At 39.8% G+C, this 13107-nt stretch overlaps 1 protein-coding gene across 1 annotated transcript; it reads left to right on the top strand.

The window, feature by feature from the left end:
- Positions 1 to 351: 351 nt before the first annotated feature.
- Positions 352 to 8715, top strand: GUN5 (magnesium-chelatase subunit chlH, chloroplast, putative / Mg-protoporphyrin IX chelatase, putative (CHLH)). The gene is made up of 6 exons (XM_006851004.4): positions 352 to 637; positions 1668 to 2015; positions 4072 to 5020; positions 5158 to 5240; positions 5328 to 7130; positions 7649 to 8715. Exons 1-6 carry the CDS (start codon positions 479 to 481, stop codon positions 8504 to 8506), a joined length of 4200 nt encoding a protein of 1399 aa, XP_006851067.3. The 5' UTR covers positions 352 to 478; the 3' UTR covers positions 8507 to 8715.
- Positions 8716 to 13107: the final 4392 nt, after the last annotated feature.

Raw genomic sequence — 13107 nt, 5'->3', positions numbered from 1 at the left:
AAAGGCCCCCATCGAACGGGAAAAAAAGATCTCCACGGTGGTAAAAAGGAAGGTCTCAAGCGTTCTCAGCCACTAGATATTCAAGCCTCAGGTACTCTATGGGAAATCCGACGAGCCAATAGGAACGCTCCCTTCTGCATCGCAAGGGGACTGAAATCCGAGCTCACCCGGATAAACCCCCTTTCTCTCTCTAAACATTTTCTTTCTCTCTGGGCTCACTAGGTCCACGTCTCTCTGTCTACGTGGGCCAATGGGCGAGCCCACCAAACTAGAGGCTCCCATCCACTCATTCACCAGAAGGCCAACCGCCCGCACGCACTTAAATTGTGTTCCCCTGCTCATTCTCTCACTGCAACAGAAGATAGAACCTCCCCTCTCTCTCTCTCTCTCTCTCTCTTCGATGAACTACCTCACTGTTTTTTGCTGACACTATAGTTGCCGAGGTTTTGTGGGAATCTGTCTAGTAGAGAGGACTTTCATGGCATCAGTGACATCTTTGGGATTGCCGGTTTCCAAGGTTGATTATCTCCACAACCGTGCCCGCCCTTCGTCTCTCTCCTACCTTCTTCGGAGTGCCGCTTCTCTTAGCTCACAATTGGATGGAATCAGACTACCCAATTCATTTCCGGAAAGAAAGGTGAGACAAAAGCTAGAGAGAGATAATGCAAGCTAATGGGCATTGGCAATCTATACTCGAGTCAATTTTTTTAGAATTTGGAATTGCTTGTGATGTTTGTTAGCACTTGGTAGTAATCCATTGGTGGTTGATATTTGTTAAGAGTTCAGATTCACCCAAGTCACTCGTCAGCGACTGGTAGCCAAGTAGAGTTCACATGTCCTCACTTTGAGTACTTATGCAAACCTTGCCAATATCGTCATCATCTTCATAGTTTTTTTCTAATCTCTAATTAATTACAGTCGGCTTGTTTGCATTTTGCTCAAAGACCTTACCCCTCAACCGAATACTATAGAACTCAAGAAGCGAATATTTTGGAGTTTGAATTTAGCCAAGGAAACAAAGAGTGTATTGAGAATGAGCTTACACATATTAGGGAAAAAGGAAGGACAATGAGTGTTTTTGGTTCGATGTATTGTTCTTGCTGCTCTAAATACCAATAAGTAGCCACATATATTTTGGTATACATTACATATACAAGAACATACCTGCATATCATTTTGAATTTGCTTACTTCTTTTGTGCTAAGAATCTTAAACCCTTCAAATTAGGAACTAAAGCCAAAATGATTAGGCAGAATGCATTTTGATGTTTGATGAGAACCCACGTTCCTAATTCTCACTTTTGGAACCCCTTAATTGATTGTAAATTCCAAAAGCCTTCTATATCAGGAGGCCATTTATCTTTGGTACAAGATGTCATAATTACGGGCAATTAGATGTCAAATTATATGGTTTTAGGTGTGTCATAAAATTCTTTTTTTCTTTCAGTCCAGTTAATAACTCAGGGCCACCCAATTTGAAATCAGACAACAAAAGTGATTGTCACCACCATGTATTAGAAGTAAATGATTCTTTGTATACTTTTCCTCAATAAGGACTCTCAAGTCCCATTCTAAATTTCAAAAATCTCTTAACTTTTAATCGAATCTCAAACTCCTCTCTCTCTTTCTCTCTCAACATGGCACTCTCATATCATATAGCTATGACAGGCGGGAAGAAGGGCAAGCACTTCAAAGGTGACATGTGCAGTGGTTGGCAACGGCCTCTTCACTCAAACCACACCCGAGGTGAGGCGAATAATTCCCGACTCATCTCGGAACCCCTCAACCCCAAAGGTGAAGATCGTGTACGTGGTACTCGAGGCCCAGTACCAATCAGCCCTGAGCCAAGCTGTTTGGTCTCTCAACAAGAAGAACGCAGGTGCTGCTTTTGAGGTTGTGGGTTACCTGGTAGAGGAGCTCAGAGATGAGAACACATACCGAACTTTTTGCCAAGACCTCTCTGATGCCAATATCTTCATTGGCTCCCTCATTTTTGTTGAGGAGCTTGCACAAAAGGTTGGTGATCTTGGTCTTAGCCTTAATTTCAATTCTTGTGGTGATATAAGCTTCGCTTGAACTCTTGATCTGCGTTTTATTTGTGTTTTGAAAACGCTAATGGATTGACCGAGTGTTTTGTTTTGTAATTCACCGATGGTTTTTTTTTCCTGTGAAATATCAATAAAGTGGTCAAACGGGCTCAGATAATGAATGAAATTGTTAAATGAAGTAATTGACTGCTTTTTATTTTTATTTTTTCATTTAGGTACCTCCTCAACTATCTTGTTAAAATCCCGGAATTGCTTCCATTTCTTAATTAGAACTTTTAACAAGTGAGGGCATTTTTATAAGTCACATGTGGCAAATGACCCAAATACCTTTGCCTTTTTCCGGGTCCAAACTTGGAAAAAATATTTTGCATTAAAATAACTAATTTTCGGCGTGGAACCTGAGTGGAGCAAAGTTGTCAAAATCCCCCAACTTGATCCGGCTTCTAAAGCTGAAAGAAGATCCTTTTAATGAAAAGTTTATCCCCTCGAACACTAAATAGATAAAGGTATAAGTCATTTGACTTAAATGACCTGAGTGGACCAAATTTCAAAATACCTTTACACTAACATGGAAAACTCAATTATTTTTTAACAATAAGAAAAATTATATAAAAAGACCATTTATTTTAGTACAAGGAGACCATGATCACTCTTGTCCGTCAGATTTTAAATAAAGTGGTTGTAAGAATGTCATTGACCAAACTCGGTTTTTTTTTTTTTTTCTCTTTTTTTTTTAATTTCTTAATAAATCCCAAACCATCCAATTTGACACCTAAATGATTAAAACTAATTATGACCTACTTGTGACAAAGATAAATGGTCTCAATAGTATACAATCCGTAAAAATAAATGTTGATGAGGGGCATAAGTGAAAGCATAATAAACAAATAACTACTCTGTTGGTAAATTAGTTGATTTAATAACTCATTGATTTTTTCAAAATAGTTAAAACTATTTTATGATTTTTTTGTCCTTCACACGAAAATTGGGTGAGTATTCTAGTGGTGGCACAAATTATTTTGTTATCCACTCTTTTTCATTACCCTGTTTTCCTTTGGATTAACAAAACATGAGTGAGACTGAAATGTACTAGTGTATGGTACACCTTAGGCTACATTTGTTCTGATGGAGATTGACTTGGAGGAGGGCTAAAAAGGGAACTGTCCAAGCTGCAATCAATCTCCAACTATCCATTAGTTAGAGCAAAAGATGGATATGGTCTGGACTTTGGAGTACAATACACCATAATCCATTGGACCATAGTCATTTCCCTTTTCAATTCCAACTGGTACCCAGCCCGCGCAATGCTTGGCTGAGAAAGAGAGAATGTTTTCAAATATCGCGTTTGATTGAAATTGAGTAAATAAGTGAGACAAGCGATTAAGGAGCGATTTTGTCTATTCTAAAATAAACATTATAAATATCACTTATTTTTATAATGTAAACATGAACTTAAAAAAAATTCTCATTATTAAAGATCTTCTCTTTTCTTATGCCTCTAAAGTCCTCTTCAAGTTACTTGAAGAAAGGATTGAAGGATTGTGATTCAATATAGATATCAATTAGGGAATGTCCAGTATACAATATACCTCCGGGATGTCCAGTACCAATCCAATATAGACATTTAGCACACTATGAGAGAGAGAGAGAGAGAGAGAGAGAGAGAGAGAGAGATTTCTTGTGATAACATACTTCAACAAATTATAGCACTGGCAATCCCTGTGTTGGAGAATCTGTTCTAATACCTGAGAGAGCTTTCTTGTGTGATAACATACTTCAACAAATTATAGGACTGCCAATCCATGTGTTGAGCCGTTCTGATACGAGAGAGAGAGAGAGAGAGAGAGAGAGAGAGAGAGAGAGAGAGAGAGAGAGAGAGAGAGAGAGAGAGAGAGAGAGAGAGAGAGAGAGAGAGAGAGAGAGAGAGAGAGAGCTTTCTTGTGTGATAACATACTTCAACAAATTATAAGACTTGCAGTCCCTGCGTCGAGAGAGTTTGCTCTGATACCTTCTCGAACCAACAGGTGAAAACTGCTGTGGAGGCTGAGCGTGATCGGCTCGATGCGGTCCTTGTATTTCCCTCCATGCCCGAGGTGATGCGCCTAAACAAACTCGGGTCTTTCAGCATGTCCCAGCTTGGGCAATCAAAGAGCCCATTCTTCCAACTATTCAAGCAAAAGAAGCGAAGTGCCGGTTTTGCAGACAGCATGCTTAAGCTTGTACGCACTCTCCCAAAGGTCCTTAAATACCTTCCCAGCGATAAGGCCCAAGATGCCCGCCTTTACATCCTAAGCCTCCAATATTGGCTTGGAGGCTCTCCTGATAACCTTGAAAACTTCCTAAAAATGGTTTCGGGGTCCTATGTTCCAGCTTTGAAGAGTGTAAAGATGGACTATGCTGAACCCGTGGTGTACCTAGACAGTGGGATATGGCACCCTCTAGCCCCTTGCATGTACTCTGATGTGAAGGAGTACATGAATTGGTATTGCACAAGGAAAGACATAGGAGAGAGGATCAAGAGTCAAGATACTCCAGTTATTGGGCTAGTGTTACAAAGGAGCCATATAGTCACTGGCGATGAAGGCCATTATGTAGCAGTTATAATGGAGCTTGAGGCGAAGGGAGCTAAAGTGGTGCCTATTTTTGCAGGGGGTCTGGACTTTTCGGGACCAATAGAGAGGTATTTTAGAGAAGGAGTGAGCAAGAAGCCTCTTGTTCATGCAGTGGTTTCGTTGACAGGGTTTGCGTTGGTTGGAGGACCTGCAAGGCAGGACCACCCTAGGGCAGTGGAGGCTTTGAGGAAGCTTGATGTGCCCTATATTGTGGCTTTGCCTTTAGTTTTCCAGACCACTGATGAGTGGCTTGCGAGTACGTTAGGTTTGCACCCGATTCAGGTGGCTTTGCAGGTGGCCTTGCCGGAGCTTGATGGAGGGCTTGAGCCCATTGTCTTCTCTGGACGAGATGCAAGGACAGGCAAGCCCATTAACTACCGCTCTTTTCTTTTCTGTCTAAAATTCAGGCTGGAGACTCTCGTGTTGAGGTACTCATGCCCCAATTAGAGCCAAAGTCTCTCTCTCTCTCTCTCTCATATTGGAGCTTTATGATTGCAGGCAAGTCCCATGCGCTTCACAAACGAGTTGAGCAGCTCTGCACCAGGGCCATCCGATGGGCTGAACTCAAGCGAAAGGCTAAGGTAATCAATTGCGGTCCTCACTTGTCTCATTGAAACACTCAGATCTTGTCTGATTATGGCCTAAACTGACCATATCGTTGTGTACAGGAGGAGAAGAGGTTGGCCATCACAGTCTTCAGCTTCCCACCAGACAAGGGCAATGTGGGAACCGCTGCCTACCTGAATGTCTTCGCCTCCATATTCAGTGTCCTCAGAGACCTAAAGCATGATGGGTACTGTGTCGATGGCCTCCCTGAAACTGCTGAGGCCCTAATCGAGGACATAATCCATGACAAAGAGGCCAAATTCAGCAGCCCCAACCTCAACATTGCATACAAAATGACAACACGTGAGTATCAACAGCTCACCCCGTACTCCAAAGCTCTTGAAGACAGTTGGGGCAAGCCACCGGGTAACCTTAACTCAGATGGTGAGCACCTCCTTGTATACGGAAAACAATATGGAAATGTGTTTATTGGTGTTCAGCCAACGTTTGGATACGAGGGCGATCCTATGCGCCTCCTCTTCTCGAAGTCAGCTAGCCCTCACCATGGCTTTGCTGCCTACTATTCATTTGTCGAGAAGGTCTTCAAGGCCGATGCAGTGCTTCACTTTGGCACCCACGGCTCGCTCGAGTTCATGCCGGGCAAGCAAGTGGGCATGAGTGATGCATGCTACCCTGATAGCCTGATAGGCAACATACCAAACATCTATTACTATGCGGCCAATAACCCCTCTGAAGCCACAGTGGCCAAGAGACGAAGCTATGCTAACACTATCAGTTATCTAACTCCTCCTGCCGAGAATGCAGGGCTCTACAAGGGGCTCAAGGAGCTCGCAGAGCTCATTTCGTCATACCAATCACTTCGAGACTCAGGACGAGGGCCTCAGATAGTGAGTAGTATCATAAGCACAGCAAGAAGGTGCAACCTCGACAAGGATGTGGAGTTACCAGAGGAGGGGGTCGAGCTAACTAAGGAGCAACGTGACCTAACGGTTGGTCGGGTGTATAACAAAATCATGGAGATTGAGTCAAGGTTGTTGCCTTGTGGCCTGCATGTCATTGGAGAGCCCCCTACAGCTATGGAGGCAGTGGCCACTTTGGTGAACATTGCAGCCTTGGATAGACCTGAAGATGGGATATGCAGCCTCAACTCTATATTGGCCGAGACTGTAGGACGAGAAATGGAGGACATTTATAGGGGAAGTGACCATGGTGTATTGCAAGACGTGGAGTTGCTAAGGCAGATCACAGACGCATCTAGGGGAGCCATCTCAGCTTTTGTTGACCGAACCGCCAATAAGAAAGGCCAAGTGGTTGATGTGGCTGGGAAGCTCGGTTCCATACTTGGGTTTGGGATGATGGAGCCATGGATCCAATACCTATCGCAAACCCGGTTTTGGGCTGCTGACAGAGAGAAGTTGCGCACATTGTTCGGTTATTTGGGCGAGTGTCTGAAGCTTATTGTGGCTGATAACGAGCTTGGAAGCTTCAAACAAGCCCTAGAGGGGAGTTATGTGCTGCCAGGGCCTGGAGGTGACCCAATAAGAAACCCTAAGGTTCTGCCCACTGGTAAGAACATACATGCACTTGATCCACAAGCCATTCCGACTGTTGCCGCTATGCAAAGTGCAAAAGTAGTGGTCGATAGGTTACTTGAGAGGCAAAAGGTGGACAATGAGGGAAGATACCCTGAGACAGTTGCCTTGGTGCTATGGGGAACTGATAATATCAAGACCTATGGGGAGTCACTAGCCCAAGTGCTATGGATGATTGGGGTGAGGCCTGTGGCTGATACATTTGGGCGGGTGAACAAGGTGGAACCTGTTAGCCTTGAGGAGCTTGGTCGCCCTCGTATTGATGTTGTTGTGAATTGCTCTGGTGTCTTCCGAGACCTCTTCATCAACCAGGTATACACATACTTATGCAGCTTCAAAACTTTGACATTTGAAAAATGTAATTTCACTCGATAGTTGGCCTAATCTTGAGCTGAGTGGACTCAAGATGCTCTGTATAATACCCGTTAGGACTGTAGGACAAAACAGAAATTTCTTTTAAAAAAAAGGAATAATCTCAGGGACTGCTGAAACACCATAGTGTGTTTTGTCATCACTGTCCAATCTACAGATGGAACTGGACATTGTGGAGGGACAGCTGCACCCACCATTGACCACTTTCTCTCCACCACTGGCCATCCATTGATTGGACGGTGTTACCCAACTATTGTGTTTTAACTGTCCCTGAATGGTAGAAACTTTGCCTTCTATAAAAACTATAGAAAAATTAGTAAAAATTTGGTCGATTTCTAAAATTTGGCTCATGTTATGTCGAGTTAACTTGAACAAGTCCCGAGTCTTAATTCCTAGTTTATAAACAGTGATTTGAACCTGGTTCTAAAGTCCTTGCCTTCCCTTTTTGGGATGTGCAGATGAATTTGTTGGACAGAGCAGTAAAGATGGTTGCAGAGTTCGATGAACCTGAGGAGATGAACTACGTGCGCAAGCACGCCCTCCAACAGGCAGCTGAGCTCGGCGTCGATGTCCGAGAGGCGGCCACTCGTGTCTTCTCAAATGCCTCAGGCTCCTACTCCTCAAACATAAACCTTGCAGTAGAGAATTCATCATGGAATGATGAGAAGCAACTTCAGGACATGTATTTGACCCGGAAATCCTTCGCTTTTGATTGTGATGCACCAGGGGCTGGCATGCTTGAGAAGAGGAAAGTGTTCGAGATGGCCCTTGGAACTGCCGAGGCCACCTTCCAAAATCTCGACTCCTCTGAAATCTCACTCACTGATGTGAGTCATTACTTCGATTCTGATCCCACCAACCTGGTTCAATCCCTGCGTAAAGATGGTCGGAAGCCAAATGCTTATATTGCTGATACCACCACTGCTAATGCACAAGTTCGAACCTTATCAGAGACTGTGAGACTTGATGCTCGCACAAAGTTATTGAACCCTAAGTGGTATGAAGGCATGTTATCGAGTGGTTATGAAGGGGTTAGAGAGATAGAGAAGAGGCTAACCAATACAGTTGGGTGGAGCGCCACATCTGGACAGGTGGACAACTGGGTTTATGAGGAGGCAAACTCCACGTTTATTCAAGATGAGGAGATGCTCAAGAGATTGATGGATACCAATCCGAACTCATTTAGGAAGCTGGTGCAAACATTCTTGGAGGCCAATGGAAGAGGTTACTGGGAAACCTCGCAGGACAACCTTGACAGGCTCAGGCAGCTCTACTCTGATGTAGAGGACAAGATTGAAGGAATTGACAGAATTTAATCTCTCTCTCTCTCTCTCTCTCTCAGAGGCAGCTCTACTCTGATATTAGAGAACAAGATCCAAGGTCTTGACAGATCTTAACTCTCTCGCTCTCTCTCTGAAATTTGGGACAATCATTTGTGAATTTTGTCATAAACATCATCATTTATCTTCTAATTTTGATTCATATGTACCTAAGTGGGATGGAATAAATAATCCACTCTTCTTTTGATTGAGTCTGTTTTGTCTTCAGGCAGGGAAATCTATGAACACCGCCATATTAAGAAGATATGGCCATCTTCATTTAGAAGCATACTCCATATGGGTGAAACCACTGATGTAAAAGATATAATTAAGGCTGCTTTACCAAAGCAGGAGTTGATTTCTGACAAATGACAGGAAACCTTACTTTAGGCATCTACACCTGATCCAAAAGATTCTACACTCAAGAGCACACTAAAATCAAAGGCCTATGATTTGTGAGGCCAATGCATGCCGTGTATGTTAACATTCTTGTATGAAACAAAAGTTGTGTCAAAATCTAGAAAAGATTGGAAACTTAAGAATAAGGGGTCTGAGACCAAAATACAGGCTCGATTGCCCAGGATGCATTAAAAGATTGAAGGGTGCAAGTCACTGTCCTTGCGAAAGGATGGATCCAAGGAAACAACAAAATACCCAGCAAGAGGAAACCAATCATTCGTTTCAGAAACCCCTAAAACCAGTGTTTAAATAAACGCCGAGTCGACTCGGGAATCGCCATGGAGGGGGGGGGGGGGAATCGGTTAAAAAAACGAGAATCGTCCGGTTCTAGAGAGAACCGGATGATTTTGCACAGTGACTCGCCGATTCACTGTACGGAATCGGCGAGTCTGTGAAGAACATGGGTTGCACAGTATTCTTCACGGGATTCTTTGAAATTTGTCATTTTTTTGATCATTTTTCTTGTTTTTTTTGGCATGTGATCTAATTTGCAGGCTGTAAACAGTTTTATTAAGCTTTTACACGGATTAAATGGTTGAAAAATTTAGTGTTTTTGGATCACAAAACTTGCATTTTTAGGGTTTCCACCTTTCCTTGTGTTTCATGACAAATAGGGCATGAATCTTTCAAAATTTGTAGGCATTTTGATCGTAAAGTTGTGCATCAAAACCTTTTGTTACTAATTTGTGATAATCGTTGAGAAAAACAGAGTTTTTTGGAGATTGAAGGCTTCGGTTCACAAAATCAGGTAAGAAGTTTGGGTTTTTTTTTTTTCCGCCATATGATTTATTTCACGACATATTGTGAAGATAATGAGTTCAATTTGTAGGGTTTTTAATCTTTATTGTGTCTATTATGATTTAAAATTTTCAATACAACATGAAATTTGAGATAAACACATAGATGTCTGCGGAACCAAAATTCTGCTGTTTTTTTTTTTTTTTTTCCGCATTTTGATTTTTTTTTCATGATATATTAGAAATAATGTGTTAAAAAATTTAGGGTTTTGATTCCTTATATTGTTGTTTATCAGAAAATGTACTCAATTGGATGTAATTTATTCACTTAGAGGTGGATTTTTTAGTTAAAATGGCTTATGTAAAATGGCTCTGTGAAGAACAAATTTTTTTTTTTTTTTTTTTTTGTTGTTGTTGTTGTTGTAATCCATGATCGAATGTTTTGTAATACTTGATCGATTTTTTTCTAATCCATGATCGAATTGTTTTTTTTTTTTTTTTTTGTAATCCATGATCGAATTTTTTTTTTTTTTGTAACCCATGATAGAATTTTTTGTAATCCATGATCGAATTTTTTGTAATCCATGATCGAAATGTTTGTTTTTTTTTCTTGTAATCCATGATCGAATTTTTTGTTTTTTTGTTTTTTTTTTGTAACCCATGATAGAATTTTTTGTAATCCATGATCGAATGTTTTGTAATCCATGATCGAAATGTTTGTTTTTTTTTTTGTAATCCATGATCGAAATGTTTGTTTTTTTTTTGTAATCCATGATCAAATTTTTCGTTTTTTGTTTTTTTTGTAACCCATGATAGAGTTTTTTGTAATCCATGATTGAATTTTTTGTAATCCATGATCGAATTGTTTTTTTCTTTTTTTGTAATCCACGATCGAATTTTTTGTTTTTTTTTTTTTGTAATCCATGATCGAATTTTATGTAATCCATGATCGAATTTTTTGTAATCCATGATAGAATTTTCTGTAATCCATGATCGAATTTTTTGTAATCCATGATCAAAATGTTTGTTTTTTTCTCTTGTAATCCATAATTGAATTTTTTTTTTTTTTTTTTTTTTGTAACCCATGATTGAATTTTTTGTAATCCATGATCGAATTGTTTTTGTCTTTTTTTGTAATCTACGATCGAAATTTTTTGTTTTTTTATGTTTTTTTTTTTTTTTTTGTAATCCATGATCGAATTTTATGTAATCCATGATCGAATTTTTTGTAATCCATGATCGAATTTTTTGTAATCCATGATCGAATTTTTTGTAATCCAAGATTGAATTTTTTGAAAATTTGTGATTTTTTGTTTTTAATCCATGATCGAATTTTTTTTTGTAATCCATGATCGAATTTTTTGAAAATTTGTGATTTTTTTTTTTAATTCATGATCGAACTTTTTGAAAATTTGTTATTTTTTTTTTTTAATCTATGATCGAATTTTTTTTTGTAATCCATGATCGAATTTTTTGAAAAATGATGATTTTCTGAAAAGATGTGAAAATCGTGATAAGGTTTTGATTAACATGATGTATTAAACCCAATTTTTAATTTTTATTGTTTGAGTTTGCTGTACTTTTTTTTTTTTTCCATGATCGAATTTTTTGAAAAATGGTGATTTTCCGAAAAGATGTGAAAATCGTGACAAGGTTTTAATTATCATGAGGTATTAAACCATATTCTAAATTTTTATTGTTAAAGTTTTTATTGAAAAAATTGTATGTTGATAGATTATTTATGCAAAAAAATGCATGTTATTATATTGTTAATGCAAAACTGTATTTTTTTTATTTGTTGTTCATGGATTTTTTAGTTGGAATGACTGATGTTAGATGGCTCTGTGAAGAATTGTTTTTATTATTAATTTTTTAATGTAAAAAATGTATGTTCTTGATAATTGAGTTGTAGCCATGTTTGGAGCTTGCATTTTGTATTATATTATCCTGAATGTTTGTAATTGATATGTACGAAAATATTATTGTCAATAAAGGTATTTTGCAATAACAAATAACAACAAATATGGCTACATGAACTACCGCAACATATTATCACTACATATGGTGATTATTTTTCTTTTTGAACTGTCAGGTTAATTTTATACTTTTTACATCTTAAAACAGTTGAATCATGTCAAGATCTGCAGAAGACCTTGCATGGCAATTTGGGGTCAGACTTGATCCCAACAAGAAAGACAAAATTATTTGTAATTACTGTCAAAGAGTGATAAGTAGTGGGGTACATAGGTTCAAGCAACACTTGGCAGGGGTTAAGGGAAAAGTTTCTGCATGCACTAGTGTCCCTAGTAATGTAAAAAAACAGATGACGGCAATTCTTAATGCTAACAAATGTAAAAAAATTGTCAAATATAGGATGAATGAGGAGATAGCTAGTTTATATACACCATCAAGCAGGAATGATACAAAAGAGCAATATAATAATGACCTAGAAGAGCAATATAATAATGAGCTGGACATGGCCACAAGATTGAGTTTATATGAACAATATCAGAGGGAACGTGGGTTTAGAATGCCTGGTGGGTCTAACTCAGACATGCATGGTGGGCCTAGCTCAGATATGCATGGAACCTAGCTCAGATATGCATGGCGGGCCCAGCTCGAGCATGTATGGCGAGCCCAGCTCAAATATGTATGGAGGGGTTGATGGCAATATATATCAAGGAGAATCAGTTGTTGAAGAAATTGTTTCTAGGTTACCTAGGAGTGCCAGTATTGCAGGTCATGGTCGTAAAGACCCATTTCTCTCAAAGCCTAAGTCACAACAGATGACCCTAAAAGGCATGGTTAAAGGTACAAGAAACATGTTAGGTAAATATGTTGGTAAATGGTCCTACGATAAAGGGATTCCCTTTGATGCAGCCAATAGCCCATATTTTCCACCTATGGTCAGCGCAATCCAGAGAGTCGGGCTCGAGGTAAAACCCCCGACGGCATATGAGCTCAGTGGACCAATATTAGATGAAGAGGTGGAAGAAGTCAAAAAGTGGATTGAAGAATATAAACAGAGTTAGCCAAAGACAGGCATTACTCTCATGAGTGATGGTTGGTTGAATAAAGTTAGCAAAAATGAGTTTTTAAACTTCTTGGCCTATTCCCCAAAAGGTACAGCTTTTTTGTCTAGCAAAGACGTATCAGGGACGAAGAAGGATGCAAACTTCTACGTACGACTATATGATCAGATAGTGGAGGAGGTGGGAGATAAGCATGTAGTCCAGTTTATTACGGACAATGCGTATGCATGTGTTTCTGCGGGCAGCAAGTTAATGGATAAGAGGAAGCATCTAGTATGGACCCCGTGTGCTGCACACAACATCGATCTTATGTTAGAGGAGATCGGTGAGATCAAAATACTGAAGGAGACTCTAGAGGAAGCAAGGTTGG

Source organism: Amborella trichopoda, chromosome 1, assembly GCF_054954075.1.
Source record: "Amborella trichopoda isolate Santa Cruz 75 chromosome 1, AtrichopodaSantaCruz75HAP2 v2.0, whole genome shotgun sequence".
In the NCBI taxonomy this organism is placed as follows: Eukaryota; Viridiplantae; Streptophyta; class Magnoliopsida; order Amborellales; family Amborellaceae; genus Amborella; species Amborella trichopoda.
The sequence above is the reverse complement of the archived record's forward strand: the minus strand, read 5'-3'. Positions and strand labels throughout refer to the sequence as shown.